Source organism: Silene latifolia, chromosome X, assembly GCF_048544455.1.
Source record: "Silene latifolia isolate original U9 population chromosome X, ASM4854445v1, whole genome shotgun sequence".
NCBI classification, from domain to species: domain Eukaryota; kingdom Viridiplantae; phylum Streptophyta; class Magnoliopsida; order Caryophyllales; family Caryophyllaceae; genus Silene; species Silene latifolia.
Genome location: NC_133537.1, coordinates 20650209 through 20671577, shown reverse-complemented (window position 1 = coordinate 20671577; position 21369 = coordinate 20650209). Strand labels below are relative to the sequence as shown.

The 21369-nt window shown below is 33.4% G+C and overlaps 2 protein-coding genes and 2 long non-coding RNA genes across 6 annotated transcripts; 1 reads left to right on the top strand and 3 right to left on the bottom strand.

Annotated features, from left to right (window-relative positions):
- Nucleotides 1–3534: 3534 nt before the first annotated feature.
- LOC141621279 (uncharacterized) lies at nucleotides 3535–4197 on the bottom strand. Its single transcript, XR_012532189.1, has 2 exons — nucleotides 4056–4197; nucleotides 3535–3850 (listed from the first exon to the last, which is right to left on the bottom strand). It is a non-coding gene; the product is annotated as an uncharacterized LOC141621279 (long non-coding RNA).
- A 1777-nt stretch (nucleotides 4198–5974) lies between these two features.
- LOC141621278 (uncharacterized) lies at nucleotides 5975–8699 on the bottom strand. 2 transcript variants are annotated; one of them, XR_012532188.1, is made up of 4 exons: nucleotides 8211–8699; nucleotides 7755–8117; nucleotides 7100–7561; nucleotides 5975–6134 (listed from the first exon to the last, which is right to left on the bottom strand). It is a non-coding gene; the product is annotated as an uncharacterized LOC141621278 (long non-coding RNA). The 2 variants fall into 2 exon arrangements; XR_012532187.1 differs by having other exon boundaries at nucleotides 7100–8117.
- Nucleotides 8700–8951: 252 nt separating this feature from the next.
- Nucleotides 8952–11381, top strand: LOC141623106 (ADP-ribosylation factor-like protein 8b). Its single transcript, XM_074439172.1, has 5 exons — nucleotides 8952–9217; nucleotides 10405–10519; nucleotides 10622–10743; nucleotides 10871–11032; nucleotides 11109–11381. The coding sequence occupies exons 1-5, from the start codon at nucleotides 9180–9182 to the stop codon at nucleotides 11224–11226; spliced, it is 555 nt and encodes a 184-aa protein (XP_074295273.1). The 5' UTR covers nucleotides 8952–9179; the 3' UTR covers nucleotides 11227–11381.
- Nucleotides 11382–11452: 71 nt separating this feature from the next.
- LOC141623105 (uncharacterized) lies at nucleotides 11453–17447 on the bottom strand. Of its 2 annotated transcripts, XM_074439171.1 has the most exons (10): nucleotides 17260–17447; nucleotides 16226–16526; nucleotides 15926–16130; nucleotides 15283–15373; nucleotides 14896–15041; nucleotides 13608–13851; nucleotides 13400–13504; nucleotides 13027–13209; nucleotides 12700–12904; nucleotides 11453–12161 (listed from the first exon to the last, which is right to left on the bottom strand). In XM_074439171.1, exons 2-10 carry the CDS (start codon nucleotides 16464–16466, stop codon nucleotides 11647–11649), a joined length of 1935 nt encoding a protein of 644 aa, XP_074295272.1. In that variant the 5' UTR covers nucleotides 16467–16526; nucleotides 17260–17447; the 3' UTR covers nucleotides 11453–11646. The 2 variants fall into 2 exon arrangements, with proteins under 2 accessions (XP_074295272.1, XP_074295271.1); XM_074439170.1 differs by lacking the exon at nucleotides 17260–17447 and having other exon boundaries at nucleotides 16226–16742.
- Nucleotides 17448–21369: the final 3922 nt, after the last annotated feature.

Below are 21369 nucleotides of genomic sequence, written 5' to 3'. Positions count from 1 at the left end.
ATTTATAGATTCACTCTACCGTATACTATTATTACAATGAGATACATAATTTATTATTTAGACGTAGTATGTTCATAATGTCTACATTATTTTTCAATGTGAAAGATATAACATACCAAGAAATACATGTCTCTTCTTAAAAAACCACTATTGTATTATTTTTCTTTGAAGGTAAAACCACTTAGTCTCGATCATTAGATATGGATCTCTACATCGTACATATAACGACTCATTAACGCTCTATTAATGCATTCAGAAGACAACCATTAGTAAAATCTTTAGTTTTGTATTGTGTCAGGAGACTACCATTAGTAAAATCTTTAGTTTTGTATTGTGTCAGGAGACTACCATTAGTAAAACCTTTAGTTATTTTTTTTTATTTTCTTGTTCATGTTCTTAACTCTTTTCCGGGTAGTTCCCAACGATTTCCACTTTATTTTTTATATCATATCGTAGATAATGATATAAAATCTTAAGAACTCTTTAAAACAATATTTATGAGACTCAAAAAATTTTGGGTGGATACATAAAATCCAAATATGCATCCTATTTATAATCATAGGATCACATAACCTTATACTAATCTTTCGATGTGGAACAATTCTACTATTTATATGTAGTATATTCACCACACCTACTTATTTTCCAATGTGGGACAAAACATACGAAAAAGTACACAATTTTACGTATTAAGAAGTACACCATCTTTAATATGTGCAAATAATATGAAATTTATACTCTAATGATAGCATTTTTTAACACAAAGCTAATTATATTATTTTCATAATTTTTTTAACGATATTTTTTTGCCAAATGAAATGTAAAAGTTTGATATAAAAATTGGAAATATCACTTGAATATAATTTAGGAAATATACATATTATAATAATTAAAAGATTTTCCACTTTATTTTTACATCAAAAATTATAGTTTCCTAAATTGGTTTTTGATGATGTGGACGCTCTCAGATCGCTCGAAAAAACTCTCTTTTATATATATATATATATATATATATATATATATATATATATATATATATATATATATATATATATATATATATATATATATATATATATATATATATATATTATGGAATCTAACTTGAATTATTTATAACCTACTTATTATGTTTTTGTATGTTAAATAATTAACATCTCTATACATCTAATAAACTATAAAATTTAATAAAATTGCATAGATTTTAAATTTAATATATAATTTTATGATGATAATAATTAATACCATAAGTGTACATGTTTATATTAATTAATTATTTTATTTTAAGAAAATTGACCATCTTCTAATCTTATATAAATATTTAGGAAAATTACCAAGCATCTTCTTTCTTTTAGTATCCTTGAAATTGACCATCTTAATTAATTATTTTATTTTAAGGAAATTGACTATCTTAATTAATTATTTTATTTTAAGGAAATTGACCATGTTTTAGTCTCTTACAAATGTTTAGGAAAATTACTAAGCTTCTATATAATTTAATTTTAACCCAAACTATATAATATTTGCATTGAGATCCCTTAATCGGGTCCATCACACGGTGCTAGTGATTTAAAACTTTATAGTATAATTAATTTGTATAACTTTCTTTAATTACATTGAAATCTCTTGGTTTCTGGATTTAATATATAGTATTGATAGGATCACCCACCTTATGTTAATCTTTCGATGTGGGACAATTATATAATTTATACGTATTATAATCACCACACTAACATTGTTTTTCAATGTGGGACATATAACATATTAAAAGAAGTACACCATCTTTAATACTCGTATGTGCAAATCTTTAATACTCGTATGTGCAAATCATATGAAATCTATACTCTAACGAAAGCATTTTTTACCACGAATCTAATTATATTATTTTCATAATTTTTATAATCACATTTTTTTGCCAGATAAAATGTCAAAGTTTTTATATAAAAATTAGAAACTTCTCATGAATATAAAATAGGAAATATAGATATTATAATAATTAAAAGATTCTCTACTTTATTTTTTATGTGGAAAATATTATTTATGAAACTTTTCTAAATTAATTTTTGATGATGTGGACGCTCTAGAATCGCTCGAAAAAACTCTCTTTTATATATATACTAGATTTAATGCCCGTGCGATGCACGGGCCTATTTGTAAAGTTCTATTAATTATAATGCGGTAATTGTAAATGTTAAAGGTATGAGTATGTAACATTCTTGTAAAAAACTAAAATAAAGTCATTTTAGATAATATGTCTGAATTCACATGAAAATTAAGTTAAAGTCATATACAGTTGTAGTTCAAGTGAACCATTAGTTGGTGAATCGAATAAGGGAAACACAATTCATATGTAAATTTTAAACCTTACTTACACGGTGGCGCCACAAAGGACTAAGTAGTGTAAATGTTAAAATAAAAGTATAAAAGTTTTAGATCAACAATGAAACTCTGCTCTATAGAAAATTAATCATCTTAGTAGAACGGAAAATTGGAAGATTTTGGGTACTGCTAATGATATGAGAGTCTCCAAAACTCCTAAGATAAGAGGGAGCTAATAATATGAAGTTATGAACTAATAAACATAGTATACATATTCGATCTACGGACCATCTGCCACTCCGCCACTCCGCCAGCTCTTTCCATTGAAAATTACAACGTGGTATCTCTTTTCAGTTGTGAAATTCATTCGCAAGCTCACCGAAGGCAACAATGAGAGCTGAAGTCCTCTTGCACAGATGTAACAATCTTGCTCCCACAATTACACAATTATGCTATGTGGTCGTAAAAAAATGGCATTCCTACCCATCAACAAAGATAAATTGATAATTTACCTTACTGTATAAGATTTATTCTATTGTTCCACTTTTTGAGTTTATAACACCTCTTAAATTTCAATTTCGGGTAAATATTGAGTAAACATAGTACTCAATAACTCAAGTATTATCTCATGCAAACAAATCTCATTCAAACATATTGAAATTTTGATACAAATAAATTTTATGCTCAAGATCATAATAATTGAAGTAGGACAAATATCTAAGATCTAATATTCCTTTCAAAAAAAGGCAAAGACATTCGTTTGTAAGTGAGTATACTAAACTTGAAGATTAAACTTTAATTGTAGCCGTTTTGACATAAACGGCTCAAATATACTTGTGTAAGGCGGTTTTACACAAATTTATCGTAAAACCGTTTTTTTATAACCATTTTTATCCACTAATAAAGTCGCGTTTAGACCCGTTTTTTCAATTATATTAGTGTAAAACTGCCCTACACAAGATGAGACCTTAAAAACTTCTAAGAGAGCAAATTTATTAGGAATTCAAGTATGTTATACGTGTAGGTTATAGCTAAATCATTGTAATTATTTTATTAACATTAAACAAACTTACCTTCATATTCTTCTCAACGACATTCTTTGTTTTACGTATTTCACAACGATTAGAATTTCTATCAAAACTGGAAAAAACCGGTTTGTTAAAGTTTTACCGTAAAAACTTGAAATGTTTACTTTTTATATGGAAACACTAATCAAACAGATAATACTTCAGTTTTACTACCTGTTTAATTTCTTGTGCATTTACATTCAATTACTTTAGAAACAATAGCAGAAAAATTAACAGAAAGATAAGAACACGACTATAAAGAAATTAATAGAAATTGAGAAATATTTAAAACTAATTCAAAGACATAAATATTAACCAAGAAATTTTCCACTATGATCGTCAACTTCACCGCCACGCAAGTTTAATCTTCAAATTCCTATTTGAATAAGGCACACAAATGAAACCTTCAAATGTTTTATCTTCAAATATCTGGGACCTTTCGGACAAAGATTAAAGCATAGGACCTACAAATAAGAAAAAATTAGAAAACCAAAATGAATATGATGAATTGTGAGTACGTAAAAAAAGAAAGTAATGTGCAAATAGGGTATAACAATAATATCAATAAAACAATTAAATTAAAATAACAAATATATGTGACTAATATAATGTAAAATAGTATAGACTTCATAACACAAAATTAGAAAAGCAAAAGAAAATCAACGAAACTTGTATAGTGGTTTGTGTATAAACCATCTTTTATAGATATGTGTATTGTTTACAATGCAACAAAACTCTTATTTCTTTTTTAATTTTTAATTTAAGAGAGAGTTGGGAAGATAAAGATTTAGTAGTTGGATGCCTATCAATATAGCTAACAGTGATGCAATTTGATAGGTTTTAGGACTTTGTGTTTATGTAGGTTTCTTTATAGTTTTTTTTTTTTTTTTTTTTCATTTACATTTAATTATCATTATTTATTAATCTTAGGTGTTTCAGTATGGGTGGAGACTCTGTAATCGCTCGAAAAAAGCTTCCTTTATTAATATAGACTAGATTTAATGCCCGTGCGATGCACGGGCCAACTTGTAAGATCTTGTGATCCATCATTAAAAAAAAAAATCTTTCTACCTATAAACTCAGAGATTTTAATACTTTTACGTTTGTAATATGATCTTTCAGATTTCCCATCTAAAAAGTAATTGATCTAACACTATTTGGTTTAAACTTACTCTTTCATTTATTAAGGCTATATTCTTTTCGGTTAAAAGGAACTCAACTGAACTTAACAGAGCTGAACTGAACTGATTAAGGCTAAACTCAACCGAAGTAAAAGTTAAGGCTAAACTCAACCGAAGTAAAAGTTAATTTGTGAAGAGATGAGATGAGATAGCTGAGCGCCTGAGCTGGAGTGAACTGAAAGAAGCTGAGTTGAACTGAACTAAATTAAAATGAGCTAAAATTAAGCTAGAAAGAATATGGCCTAAAACAAACTAATCTTAATTTTTTTTTTTAGAAAAAAGTCGTGTATAAATAAAGAAAAATACAATTAAAGTGCTGTCACAAAAACCATATAAAAGTAAATATTTTGATTCGATTGGAGGGAGTAAAAGTTTCTCAAAAAGATACAATGAAAAGCCACGTTAGAGATTTTCATGGCAATACTCGTCTTTTAGCGTTTGTTCTAATACGTTCTATTCTAATACTATGTACTCCGTATTAGTTATGAGATGAGATAAATTTTGAATAAAAAAAATGGTCTTGCCTCTGAGATATCACAACTCGAATGAAAAACACACCATGCATATATAAACCCAATAAATTTTTGTACGTAGGGAAGATGATCCTATTATAAGTTTTTGAATTTTCTCCTCTCTTCTCATTATTTTCGTATACTTGTGTGAGAACTACTTCAAATAGTAATAAAAAATGTGTTGGAAAGTTTGGTTTTTATCCAACTATTGCGTAATTTCGGCAGTCTACGTAGTTTCAAATCATAATAAACCATGGACTCTTAAACTAAAACTAATTAGTTAAACAAAATAATGATTTTAATATTAAAAATAATAAACAGTTCACACCCCCTTTCTTGTCAAATTAAGATTGAACTCTAATGTTATCTTCTACACTCGCGTAGGCCATGGTCCATCATTCATGTATGTCAAATACGTACGCCGTACTAAACCGTAAACACCAACACTAATTATTATATACAAACATGAACACATGGGCGACTGGCCTAGATGAAGCAATAAATGGATTATCGGCAATAATCGCGGCGATAAACAAACTTATAATCCTCAAAAGCTCAATTTGTAATGAGAAATACTGCATATGAGCAAAATGAGATTATCCAGAATATATCAATTTATACAGTTTATTTAAGCAAACGAAAATGAAAGATAACATACATATATTAACACAATAACATGGTATCCAGAAGAAGAGAAAAAGTAGCTTAGATTAGATATTCGAGGTTGTTGATCAGGAGTACCCCTACCGACAGTTGAGGCAATCTCCTTCAGATACTGAAGGCAATTTAATGGGTTGACCCCTCCAAAATTTGAAAACTTTAGCTAATTGGTATAATAATATAAAGATCATGCAACTACTTCACACATGTATACTTGAAATAAAATAAACAATGACGAAACTGATAATGCTTATAAAAGTAGATCGTAAGAAAAACCGGCTTAGTGGCAATAACATTGATATGATATTACATTAATACGTAGTATAAAAATACTAATCTTATTGTTAATGTTGCAATAATTCTCTGATGTTTAAATAGCCGCCTTTCACTCTTCCCTGAAAAATCATAAAAGCACAAAATTAGATCTCATAATATACAATAATAGATAGAAGTATAAAATTACCATTATTCATTATAGCAAAAATTAGGATCAGGAGAAACATAGGAGTCGTTTGGTTCATGAAGGCATTAGATTTTCCTAGGAAATGCTAATTCATAGGAATTAAGTTCCTACATTGAATTCATGTGATTTGAGAAAACTTGTTTGGTTATCAATGTAGGAATCTAATTCCACCGGAACTTTCAATTACCTAGGGGGGCTAGGTAAGCCAATTCCCCCATTATGTAGGCATTGGAAGTTCTTAGGAAGTTAGAATTCCTCCATTTTACAAAAAAATATGTCAACCAAACAAGTCTTGATTTTTCAATTCATGGGATTTCCCAATGCCTACGTTTTATCGAGGCAACCAAACGACTCCATATACTCAAAGGTTTATGAGAAACATTTAAAGGTTAATGGGCAAAAGTTGGGTCATGTTCAATTACAGATTTACAGGAAGGGGGAACCATCGACGTTTAGATGCACTTAAATTTTGTGCAAATTTTCGAATTCTCGTCAAGTACTCTATGTAATTGCTAATTAAATACTTTCTATGTTTACTATATTTAAATATAGTTGATAGTATTTCTAGGGTTCTAGTTGTATACTTGTATTGGAATTGGTCTTCTCTTCCAGCATCCATATATGATATATAAAGATGATACTATAATGGTCGAATTGATTATTTCTACACTTACTATACGGTTGGATAATATAAGATATTTTAGTATTGATTTTTTTTCTTTTGGATTTTGTACAAAACACGCCATTATCAACGGCGGGTTTGTCCCGTGTTTCAGGTTCAAAATTTTCCGAGCTTATGTGGACATCATTTCGACAAATAGTTTCAAAACCAAACCAAAACGACAAATATTTAATTTTTGAACATTATTTAAAAAAATTGTTCAATATAGTGCATACCTTTTTAATTTATATTTTATTCTATTCATCTCTCGTTGCTCCTGCATAACAATATGATAACAATAAGTAGAAATCAATACCATCTAAGAAATCCTAACAAATATCAGCAACGCTAAATAATGGTGTCATATTTATTACTCTCTCCGGCTTGCTGTTTTCTTCTCATTTCATTATAATACTCCTCACATATATAAGAGAAACGGGAAGAAAATTAAAAACCAGAGGGAGTAGAACACAAATTGAGTATAGATCACGAATAATATGGAATCCGGCTCCTGCAATAATTCTATCCGAGCTTCGTCTCTGATGATAACCACAATATTAAAATATTCTTTTTTATATCCTCTAAATACATTTGTGCTTGTACTCCTTGTGTTTTATATATGGAGCAAAATCAAAGGGCGTACTAATGAGACTATTGTACTCGTGCTCCATGTCTCCGTTTGGTCGATCCTCTTTTGCCTGTGATGTTTTAAGCAAAGTAAACTAAAGTGATCAGTAACCCACATAAGCAGCCTTAATACGTCAACTAATTAGTACAGACTACTTGATATTTTTTGTGCTTTAACAAAGTCGTCAACGACAGATACCTCATCCAAATAATCTCGATGATGATATACAATAGATGATGAATAAATTAAGATGAAATATATACCCTTACGGAATACGGAGTAATTCTTAAGATACATTGTCGCAATGCGCAGACATTCAGCTTATTACTACAAATAAAGCCAACAATAGTGTCACAGATAAAGAACATTATTATAATTATGAGATAAACATGCAAAAAAGGAAATCAAACCGAGTATCCCTCCTTATAAGCACCATTGAACTAAAATATTGCTTATGGAGTATATAATACCATCAACCTATAAAACAAACCATACGCAAATCAAATACTGATTAAATGGACATATATAAATGTATGTATCGCTTGGTTCTTTGATGGTAGGCAAAAGAGAGCTTATTTGTTGGTTCATTGTGATCAATCCTCATGCTTACTGCACAATTATAATATCTGCAAGCAAACAATATAGAGTAAATCTCTAAATAATGTATTGAGAGATTAATGTAGTCTTTGTAAAAAGCGAAAACAGAAAACCATGACTACCTCAACTCCTCATGTATGCCAAATTTTACAGTCTTCGACTATACTGCACTGCACAGAAGGGAAAAAAAGTACGTATAAGTTAGCAAGCAAAAATTTAAAGAAGAGAAATATATTGAAAATCTCTAATGTACTCCCTAGAATACGTTCACACTAAATAAAAATTATTAAGGGAAGGAAAACCCACCAAACAATCTCATATTTGGAAATTTGGTATTTTAACAGCTACAAAGCCGGCCATATATATTGTACTCCTCCCTAATAGTTTGAGTCCTAGCATAATTAAAACTAATCATCTTTTGATATAAAAAACGTGTAGTAGTAATGGTAGAATTCATGTTTATCTAGTTTTTCTAGCACTATCAATAGATATTAATAGGGTATAGAACGTAAAATTCTAATGTTCCTAGGTAATGATTTTTATTATTCTAATTTTATTTTTATCACACATTTATTTTAGAATTAAGTAGTTCGAAGAAGTTGGACTCTCTGTAATCGCTCGAAAAAACTTCCTTTATTAATATAGATAGATAGATAGATATATAGATTTATGTATTTTATCGATTGATGTCCGCTTATCATCGAATTTAACTTGGTCTTCAGAATTACACACACTTTCAATTTCGGGAAAACTTTTATAATCAACCCGTTTAATTGTTTTTTTTTTTTTTTTTTTTTTTTTAAATTCCACCGTTTTTAATAGATTTTTAAAAAATACTCTACCATGAGATATTGAATTTATTTGGAAAGAATTCAACTAACTGAAATTTGCAAAGGGTAAAAACACTCCAAACAGGCAAACACAACAAAAATTCCTTTTTTTCCCCTTTTGTCTCCGAAGTCCGGAGGCTTGAGAGGGGATTATTGATTTATTGAGTATCTCCCCTCTCCGTTATTCTCTAATAAGTACGGAGTAATAACATACCTTTGGCTGGTGTTCCGGGTCGGGTCTCGGGTCATTACCCAGAAACCATGGGTCTTTGGGATGCCCTCCTCAATTGGCTTCGCAGGTTTCATCTTTATCCCTCTTTCTCCTTTTTTTTATTAGTATTTCTTTTACCTTTTATTGTTGTTAATTTATGCGTAATTAAGGTTTGTTTTGCATTAACCAATTTTTTTTTTGTACGGGTTTATTAGAGAAGTAGGATTATATATTCCCAATTTAAGGAATTTGGTGATTAATTTGAATGTTAAATTGTGATGAAATTGTGTTTAGCTTATTAACCCAATTGAGAACACAGCTGAAAGTTTGCACCTTTGGTTGTTAACTTTGTAAGCCAATGATATTGGATTAGTTTGTGTTTATTAGCTGACATTTACGTCCATATTACTGATTCGGTTATATTTTTGAAGTTTGGAGTTGTAATAGCAACTGTCTCTGTGTTTTAGACACAACGGTATTAGGGCAAGGCTACGTTCACAATTTCACACCCTACCACTGTCGCGTGTTATTGTTGTCTGCTTAAAATCCTTGTCTTTATAGAACCAATTTGTAACATAGAAAAGTGAATAAAAGGGGGTGGGTGATTAGCCAATTAATATTTCGGCTTGCCTTGTTCTCGGGAATAAACTTTGCAATTAGAGGCAGGTGGTTAACTTTATGAACGCTAGGAAATAGCGTACTGTTTGCTGAGAGGCAGCCCAAGTTTACTCCTGGCAATTAGAGGAAGTTTGGGCTTATATAAAGTATAAACCTGCCAAGTTTGTTTATGTGTGACATTTAGATGAAATTTGGATGTTTTTTTAGGGTTCAAATTAAATCAAGAGGTGCTGTTAATTCTAATCTTGACTTCATTTTTCGTCGTTGCTCACGTTTAGAGATCATTTATACTCTGAGCCTGTTATCTTAATCAAATCGGTGAAATGATTGCTACTTACTGCTATATCCATCTGATCTACCGGGACTCTAGTACGGAATGAAAATAAATCAGAAGCTTCTTACACAATGATCGTTGGTGGTTCTTGATTTAAGATACTGGAGTCTTTGAAATGCCATGAATTTGATTTACGACTGGTTCTTTGAATGGGAAGTTGGCAGGAGTAGTTTATAACTACAATAGATGATTATTCCCCGCTTATTTTACCATATTCAATATGACATGTTTGATTGAATCTTTTGTATTGCCGGAACATATAAAGCTATAACTACTTTGGCTCCCTGATGTTTACTAATTTCACCTTGGTGACTATTCCATAGCCTCTTTTTCAAGCAAGAAATGGAGCTTTCCTTGATTGGATTACAGAATGCCGGAAAGACTTCACTGGTGAATGTCGTAGCTACTGGAGGATATAGTGAGGATATGATCCCTACAGTATGTGTTACTGTTATTTCACTAGAAACTCATGATACACTAGTGAATGCATTTATTTGATATAAAGCTTAAATTACATGACATTCGGCATTTATTTTGCAGGTGGGTTTCAATATGAAGAAGGTGACCAAAGGGAATGTTACTATAAAGCTGTGGGATCTTGGTGGCCAGCCGAGGTTTCGCAGTATGTGGGAGAGATATTGCCGCGCTGTTTCTGCTATTGTGTATGATATCCTCTCTCTCTTTTTCACAGACTCGATTTTATCTTCGAAGATTCTATTAGTTAGCATTTGAAAGGTGAATAGGTGATACTCGGGACGATGCTGAAAACCTTGATTTGTTATTGTATAGTTATGTTGTGGATGCTGCGGATCATGATAACATGAGCACCTCGAGAAGTGAACTCCATGATCTGCTCAGCAAACCCTCACTGAATGGCATCCCTTTACTGGTGCTCGGAAACAAAATAGACAAGGCCGGAGCTCTGTCCAAAGACGCACTTATGGACGAAATGTAAGCCATTAATCTCTTCCTTCCCTCTACAAGCCCCTAGACCTGCTAAGTTCTGAACTGATTTTGCATTGTGCAGGGATCTCAAGTCAATTACAAACAGAGAGGTGTGTTGCTTCATGATCTCCTGCAAGAACTCCACCAATATTGATTCTGTTATCGATTGGCTTGTCAAGCATTCCAAGTCGAAGAGCTAATTGTGTTCACGTGGGTTCCGATTCTTTGTAAAAATAAATCCGGATTATTGATAAACTTGAAAGTTTGTGTGTTGATATCTTTCATATAGTGCTTTGTAATCATGTACATTACATTACCCTGTTTTTTAATCAAAAACACTTTTGATGTTGTGTTCTCTCTGTCTTCTAGTTTTGTGTAAAACCGTTGTATTAATACAACAAATAATTAACCCAATAAAAAAACGAGTGATCAGAGACAATTGGTGTTATTTCTGTATTTTATAAAACAAGTCATTAAATGGAATCGTTGTATGCACAGTGAACCTTTATTTTCGTCATCTATAATCTATAATTTTCTGTACGAAAATAATAAATCAATCAACCAAATCTATATCTTCTGCTGAATTGACATGTTTTCTGCACAGATTCAGGCAAATGTCATCACTCGTCTTGAACAGCCGATGTAGTTACCGAGTCCCGAACCTGATTAGTTGTTAAACCAAATCCAAAGGGGAAAAGCGGGTCATAATTCAGGTCACCCACATTCATTGGCAATTGACTGACATTCCTAAACCAAGTTCTTGCCAACTTTCCGGTGAAGTCATAATCACCAAATAGCACGTCAGTAACACCTTGGCCTTCTGTACCAGGTAACCATGCTGCAACCAAGGCATCAATATGGGCCATGTAGGGTTCAATTACAATGGGCCGGCCTGATATGACGACAACCACGCACTTCAGGGCCCCACAGACGTTGCTGATCACAGAGGGTCCTGGTTCGATCATTGTCAGTGTTTGACTGTCGCCATCCGTCTCTGCATATGGAGGCTCACCCACAACAACGATGGCGTGGGTGAAATCGTTTGAGTTGAGTAATTCTTGATCTGGGTTCTCTTCGAATATAACTTCAGTGGATGGGTGCACTGTGGATTTTATTGCGTCGAGGATTGTGGTTCCTGGTCATCAAACAAGGTATTTAGTGAAAATCATCTAATTTTACTTCCATTTGGGCTCCTTTTGTTTATGCAAATTTTCAAATATATAGTTTTTGCGAGTATCTTAGAAATAGGCTCTTGGCCATGGTTGGCAGCAAAGACATGTAAGTCATGTAACTCATGTAAGTAGCCACGCGCCCAGATTTGAGGATGAGTCACTTAGGTGGGATACACGTCGAGTTAGTTCAAGCATTAGGGGTTAGGATATAACGGCATTGGATTCATTTTTTATCAAGTCATTTCAAGGTCGTCTATGCTTCGGGTGTGTTATTATTAGGTATAGTTGTGTTATTATGTTTGTGTACGATTGAGATCAGGTCGGGTCATTCAGATAGGTTAAGCTTTAGCCTTATGACCTAGTTTCTTCACCGCTGTCTGAAACGCGCACAAAGGGACAATCTCAGAGTAACCCGTAGACAATTGGACGGACTGGTTGGCTGAATGATATTGTAGAACAGGAAAGGAACAACCATATCATGAATTGATGAATTCAAGTTACCTCTATTGTCGTCGTTACCATAGAATCCCTGCCAATTGATAGTCCATCCTCCACATTGATAGCCTAAATTATGAGCATGAGTACCAGCTACTAGTATCTTTGATCCTCCTTTTGGGAGGGGCAGTACTGGACTGTCTCCGTCTTTGCCATTCTTCAGTAGAACAAGAGTTTTTCTGACTGCCTCTCTTGCCAATTCTCTATGTGCCTACATTTTTGAATCTTGCTTGTGATATTTGATTATTTGTATTGAGGTAATTAATTTATAATGAACAGAAGAATAGGAAATCTGAACCCATATTTTCTGTCAGGTATGTATGTTATCTTTACCTGATTGCCAAGCTCGTGAACTAGACTAGTATCGGCCATAGGGTTTTCGAATAGACCCATAGTGAACTTGACCCTCAAAATCCTCTTCACTGCATCATCGATGCGCTCCATCCTTATATAGTTGTTCTTCACCAAGGAGGTCAGAATGTCGATGAATTCAGTGTAGTTTTTAGGGACCATGACCTGTATATTTCGCATACCATCATATTACCTTTATCAGCAAACTAGGTGACTAAATGTGATCTAGGGTTAGATACGGTGCAGGCCTCTTCTTTTGAGCCACATGGGTGGGATGCAAAAGACAAAAGGCCATGGCCCTATGAACATCTCTAAAAACAATTCATGAACAATCAAGTCATTGCAAGGCACTAACCATGTCGATTCCAGCTCGTACACTTTTTAAGACAGAGTATGTATAGTTGGCATGAGCAGGATAAGTTATCCTGTCAATTCCTTCCCAATCCGAGATAATGAAGCCCTGTAGTCAAAAACGACAACAGAGAAGCCTAATCAGTCTGGGATCAGCTAACATGAACCTCCATAAGAACCATGATTAGTTAGGGGCTGTAAGTCGGCATTACCTTAAACTGGAGAGTGTTCTTGAGAAAACCAGTGACTAGATTGCGATTAGCGTGCATCTTAACTCCATTCCAGCTAGAGTAAGACACCATGATGGTTGATACTCCTTTGCTGATGGCGTCAAAGTATGCAGGCATGTGGATTTTAAACAACCCAGCTGTGTCAATTACTGTGTTGTTCTCATTAATACCTCTGGTTGTCCCTCCATCACCCACAAAGTGCTTAGCACAAGCCGCAACTTTTTCCCTATTGAACACATCCATATAATATAAACCAAGTAAACATAATCAGTTAATCATGAAAGAGAAATGTGAATCAGACTGAAAATTTTGTTTACGGTGTCCTGCTAAAAATTTATACATCACTAGTCTTCAGAGGTGGCAAACGGGTCAATCGGATCAGTTTCGGTTCGGGTTCTTTCGGATCGGCTTATTTCGGTTTATCTTTATTTTCGATTTCAGTTCGATTCAATTCAGGTTGGATTCAGTTTTCACTTTTAATCGGTTGTAGATATTTCGGGTTGGTTCAGGTCTGAGTTGGGTCAATATCGGTGCAAATAAGGTTCGAATCGGGTCAATATCAGAGCAGATGAGATTCGAGTCAGGTCATAATCGGATCGGATGTCAAGGGATTAGGTCTTTATTCAAAAGATTGGATGTAATACGAATAGTTTTTTTAAAAAAAGTAATAAATAATGTTTTTTTGCATAACTACGATATAATATTAATTCATTGACGTCAAAGGGGTGACACTCATGTACAAAAAGACACCGTAAATGTGACGCCTAGGTACATTCGGGTCATTTCAGGTTTCAATGTTGGGTTTCTGTCATCAATGTACGGATTGAATCGGTTCAGGTATATATCGGTTCGGATTAAAACAATTCAGGTTGAAACAGTTCAGGTTCATTCGATCTTGGGTCTATTTCGGATATTACAAATTCGGTTCGATTTCGAATCAGTTCAGGTCGATTCAAGTTTCGGGGTGAAGTTCAGTTATACCTTTCGGGTGTACGGTTAGGTGTCGATTCGGGTATTTTCGATCGGTTTTCGGATTCGGTATACTTTTGCCAGGTCTACTAGTCTTTACGGAGTATGACTTGAATTTTTTTGAAGGTTTCCGAGGACCCATGTAGTTAGTTACACATGGATCCGCCAATGTAGCTAAATGCCAATGCTGCTCGTACTCAACCACCAATGTTGTGTACTCGTGTTAATAGAGACTCGGACCCAGCTGTTCTGTTAAACTGTATATTTTTACATGACATGGAGTGTTTGTGTAGGTTCATACCTCTGTCCAACATAAGGCACCCCATTGAGGGACCCTTGAGGGTTTTCTCCTTGTAAACCAAAGATAATATCTGTCATTTCGCGCACAATTTCGGGATCCTCACTGTAACTCTCATAGCAACGGCCCCATCTTGGGTCTCTACAAACCTGTAAAGAATATTCACCAGTTCAAGTCACAAGTCATGACCTGTAAAGAACATTCACCAAATATTGAGGACAGCTGAGTAGCTGACAGCTCGGGTCTCACCTAAGATCGTTGTATTATGAAATGTATTCAAATTATCCCATATGAAGGAACATGTAATGATACCCTGAGATAAACCGGTTTTAATAATCCGTACACCGGTCTTAAATGAGAGAGTAAATTTCAAAGGATGAAGCTAATTACCGCAATACAAGGAGCAAATGCGTATCTGATGCCTGTAGCTCTAACTTCCAGGGCAGTCGCCGCACCAATCCGCCTAACTAGCTCTACATCTCTGTAATTCCCATTGCTTATTTTGATTAACACTCATTTTTAATGATCAAACATCAAATTAAGCATTGCTTGAAATTTTGCGGGTTTATAGTCAAATACTCCTTGGATTTGATCAAATGAAAGAAAAATGAGTCGCTAAAATGCATGTAAGTTTATTCTAGTGTCCGAGGCAAATTTCATTTTGGGTCATGGTGGAATAGTTTGGTTGGCAGTACAATAAAAGCATTACATTTAACATAAAGTGTGATAATTAAGAAACTCAATATCAGTAACGTTCTATTAAAATTTCTCGTTAAAAAAGTTGAGACGAGGTCCGTAAGATTGGAAATGACGGGTACGGAGTATATAACAAGATTTAGAGGTAATTTAGGGGCCTCCCCTGTCTCCAATTTTGTATTAAATATTACCTTAAACAAAAATTGGCAAGTTGTCAATCAATATTGTTGGACTCTTTAACGTATGAAAAGGCGAAAGAGCATGTGAAGAAGCAACAACTTGACTCTTAAATACGAAGTAGTGGAGTATTAAAAAAGAAGGAATGCAAAGAACTTGCCTAGCAGCTCCTAAACCAATGTTATGGGGAAAAACAGTGGCATTGAAGACATTGGCATGACCATGAACCGCATCTATCCCGTAAATCATGGGTATCCCCAACCGCGTCGATAATGCCCCTTCTTGAAACCTGTTGACAACGCTAATCCAATCTTCAGCTTTGGCTTTTGGAAACGGTGGACTATCTCCTCCACTCAACACACTTCCTGCATATATATCGACATGAATTTGCAGGATTCCAGTAAGTAAATAAAGTCAAATGAAAACAATATAAATAAATGTCTCAGATAACGAGAATTACCTATATTATAAGTCTTGACAACATCAAATGAGGCTACTTCACGGTCGATTTGTGTCATCTGGCCTACCTTCTCTTCCAATGTCATTCTGCTTAAGAGGTCATTCACTCGAACTTCAATAGGTTGATTCGAGTCCCTGTATCTCATATACGACTCTGCCATTACCGCTGATTTTACGCTCCAAATATTAACCATGATGATCAAGACACTGACCGCAAACCATAATATTTTTTGACCCCTCATTGCTGATTGATTCTCTACCAGTCTGCCCCTTCTTCTTCCTTCAATGCCCAATCTTAATCCCTGAAAAATCATATACTAAATTCTATTATTGCTGATTTATTTATAGTTTGGATAATTTGGAGTATAAAGAAAGAGAGCAGATGACTCAGCAATAGTTTTCTTGTGATTATATGATTCGATATGATTTATGAATTCACATAATATATTTCACGTATAAAACATGTAGTCCCACGTCTCACCCACCACATGAACAGGTAAACTCTCCTAGTTATTAGTGAACTAAACATGGAAGAAAATGCACATATTGTTTATGGACGGGACAATTCATTAGAGCCCGGCCCATTTGCCTGTAACAAAGTGGGTACCTACAACACAACGTATTTTTTCAAATGACCCCTAACACGTTCTAAACCCGTTAAATTCGAATGTTGAATCAACACCCGGATGATTGCCATAAACTTAACCTATAAATAATCACTTAAGACAAATATGTAAGTCAAATCTTATAACAAGGATTTAGATTGATTTGTTTGTCAAAATGATTATGATTTAATCACCTAGAGCAATGTATCCGTTTATAACGCTCTAGCTGTGAAGTTATGTCCCTAATTAATCAATATTGTTGTAGGTTGAGTACAAGTTACAACAAATGTGAAAAGAATAAAAAGTACGAAATATAGCTTTCCCTACCACAAAATCTAGGTTGACATATGACAGTTGATCCATTAGATAGAACAAAAACTCTTGCATTTGAATGAATTGATGAGTTCCCTGTATAAGAAAGTAAATGTACCTTAATTGAGCAGGATCACGAGATTCACGAATCACGACGATTAATAACTTATTAATACCTTATGACTTATGAGTATGTAGAAGTAAGAATACAAGATAATAATAATATGTTTAAATATGCAAAAGTAAGCAACAAAAGCAATTGTAAATAGTTGGGTATGGTTTAGGGCTGTTGGGGATTATATATATAACAAAAAGTTACGTGCTTAACCACTAATAATGAAATAGTCAATTTTACAACTCTTGTCACAAAGTCCATCATCGTAATATTATAAATACTACTTCAAATAGATGGAGGATGGAAATGTGACGAGGACTCCGTACGTGTTATTATTATCTTAGATACTCCGGATCCGTATTTGAGTAATTTACGTATATAAAGCTTGAAATAGGTAAATCTGGCAAAAGTAAATCGATCCAAAAAGGCTGATCTGAGATTTAAAAGTGACCTGGAAACCCAAATTGACCCGACCCGATCCGAACACGTCCCGAGGTTTCTTAACCCGTAACTGACCCGACCCGAAAATGAATCCGAAACCAACCAACCCGAAAATGACTCGACAAAACATAACTCTAATTGAACCGAAAAGACTTGAAATGACTTTTTCTCTCTTATTCATTGATCCGAAAATGACCCGATCCGAAATAACCCGACCCACTTGACCTGAAACAGACCCGACTAGCAAACCCGAAACAGACCTGAAATGGCCCGACTTGACCCGAATCAACCCAAAATTAATAAAAGACCCGAACCCGACCCGATTGACTCGTTTGACAGATCTAGAAATAGGTACACAAAATGCTTAGTACACGTACTTTTCCTTATCCGCTTTGAGTTCCACGTTGAGTAGTTGTCAACCTTTGCACTTTTCTTAAACAAAACGAGGATAAAATTAGAAAGTTAGACATTTGTTTTTCGCATTACGTAGTGTAAATATGTGTTTGTTGAATGTGGAATAATGTTACCGGCACGGTCTAACGTTTGTATTTTGTATCCATTAGTCTCGTATATAGAATCGGTGCACACATTATTCATTCATATGTATAGATCATTATCATCCTCCGGTCAAGAAATGTCGTCTTTCTGTTTCGGTTAAGTACACTTGTAATATTAGCTTGGTTAGATGGCTATCTAGTAGTTTAGGGGACTCTAGTATTCCCATATTTGTAATATGGACATCTAACGTGTATGGCATCGCATGTTTAAGACGGTCTCCTAAAGTCATTACAAGTATTGTTCATATTGTTAATAAACAAGAAACAATAAGTAGTGATGGCTTATAATTTAGGAGGTTACCAGTATTTTATTTTGTTGACAACGATGAACTATAATTTAGGAGCTACGTAACCGGTTTAAGGGTAGGAGAAAAGTATGGGCTACTCTTGACCTTGAAATTTTGAATAGGTAATCAAATCCATTTGGGAAAGCCTTAAAAGGAAGTATACAAGTTGTTAATCAATTTCTAAATTCTAACCTTGTCACATGCTAGACTTTGCTCAAAAGTCAAAAGTAAAAACGGAGTAAGGTGTACATGCATGTTTTGGTGTGTAATTAATCGAATACTCCGTTAGAGAAATACTCGATTTTAGAGGGTGTATCAATTAAGTTATTTTTTTTAGGGAGTATCAATTAAGTTATTAATTAACTATCTTTTAGCATGATATTGCTTTGACTAGGGGTGTTAATGAGACGAGACAGCTCGCGAGCTACTTTAGATCGTCTCGGTTAAAGCTCGGTCAAAGCTCGGCTCGTGCAAGCTCGGCTCGGGTTCGGGCTCGGCTCGAGAGCTTAATGAGTCAAGCCGAGTAAAGGCTGACTCGACTCAAAAAGCTCACGAGCGGCTCGAACTTGTGTGATTACATAAGATATTGCTCATATTTTATAAAAAATATTTTATTATGATTATATTTTTGTATCACACATTTCAAATGTCTTGCTGATTTGCCAAATTTTTTTACATATAACTTTCGAGCCTTGTTATAAAAAATATCGAAAGAAAAATAAAATAAAAAAATAAACAGTTTTATATAGACTCGAGTTTGGCTCGAGCTCGCGTTAAAGCTCGCACGCTTTATAACGAGCACTTTTTTTCAAGTTCGGGTAAGCTCGAGATCGGTTCGAGCTCGAGTTTTGATTCTTGAGCACAAGCCGAGCAAGGCCAAGCTCCGACTCGGCTCGTTAACACCTCTAGCTTTGATTGTCGATAGAAGATACTTATAGTCTAATTTTTTTATAAAAATAAGACAAAAACAACGCACAACCTTAATAAACCAATATATTAATAAAATAGAGACCACAAATGAAAACATGATTTGTTATCATCACAACAATTTGTTTACGTAAACATTTTTACAAAAATACATGTAGCCAGTGCTTATTAAGAGGTGAAAAACGATCAAAGATTCAAATATAGTATTGTTTGACCATTAAAACCAAAACAGGTTAATTAATAGAGCTTTTTTTTTTTGGCAGCTGTATTAGGGTAAGGATTCTCTGTCCCATTTTTGTGTCTCATTTTATATGTCACTCCACTTATCTTTTGACACGTCACTTGCTGCAAATAAAAAAATATGCAACACATATGCTAAAGTGTTGATGTGTCAAAATGTGTGTGGAGTGGGACACGGAATGGGACACCAAATGGGACAGAAGATCCTTACTGGAATTAATAGAGCTTTGATAAACAGGTTCATGCGTATTTTTATTACGACTAAGATTATGTTCTTTTGAACTTAAAGTCACTCTCTTTAAGTACAGTTTAGATTATATAAGACTAGTTTTAAACCCGTGCAAAAAATGCACGGATCGTAATAATAGAAGCTATCATGGATACTGGAGCATATAAATGAGCGTAATTAAATGTTCAATATCATGACAATACAAATAAGTTTATAATTGAAGATTTGATGTGCATATAATTTTAGTTACTAAATTAATGCTATCCGATGAAAGTATGCTACAGATGTATAAGTAATCTAAAACGTTACAAATACTCGAAAGTGCACAGGTTGATATTTTAATTAAATTAATTACGATATTCAAAATATGTTAATAATAATAATAATAATAATAATAATAATAACATTAACAATAATAGCGTTACAAATTAAGGTCGTCCGTATATAATTGCACGAGATTTAATATACAACAACTTGAGTAAAATAAAAATATAATATACTAATAAATGTATTATCTGTAATAATTTAGATATAATTTAGATAATTCCATAACTCGGACATAAAAATTCCACATATGTTATATAGTTCCATCGCTTAGACAAAATAATACTCCGTAATATAAGTAAATTTGATCTAAATTTTTATAAAATGAATTCAATTAAATCGAAAAAATTAATTCAAAACCAATCTAAAGATGAATATATTTAATAATCCTAACATGATTTTAATACTACACTTTAGACTTATACAAAGAACCAATAAAATTTTCTACATTTAACTTACATCAGTTACATGGACGGGAACGAAAATGACACAGTAAAAAAAGGTATGGCGGTATGTATAGTTGCAAAAGGGGTCAATCGGGTCGGGTCATTTTGGGTTTCTTTCGAGTATTTTAGTCGCATTAAGCGGGTAAAGTTATTTCGAGTCGGCTTATTTTCGGGTCAATGATTAGGGGAAAAAAATGTACATTTTTGAATTACCCATTTATGATTTATTATTTATTTTAACATAAATAATGCTCCGTATGAAATGTGATTTCATATAAGTCATTTTAAGTCTATTTAGGTAAATTAGAGTTATGTTTTGTTTGATCATTTTCAGGTTGGGTAGTTTTGAATCAGGTCGGGTCAGTTATGGCCTATGTTAAAGTAGGATCGGGTCGGGTTGGGTTTCGGGTCACATTTGAGTGTTGTAGATGAGGTCAATTTCAGATCTCGGGCCAGCCTTTTCGAGTCGGGTTGATTTTATTAGGTCTAATTTAAGACGGTACTACATAATATAATAATAAGAAGAAGAAAAATTAGACGAAGTAGAGGCATGCGCTAGGTGAAGGAATAAGTAGGTTGTTATGTCATTAACCTAATAAATCCATCTCTAGTTCTCTACATCTCCCTCTTAACACATTAACTCAGCAGTCATTATTCTACTA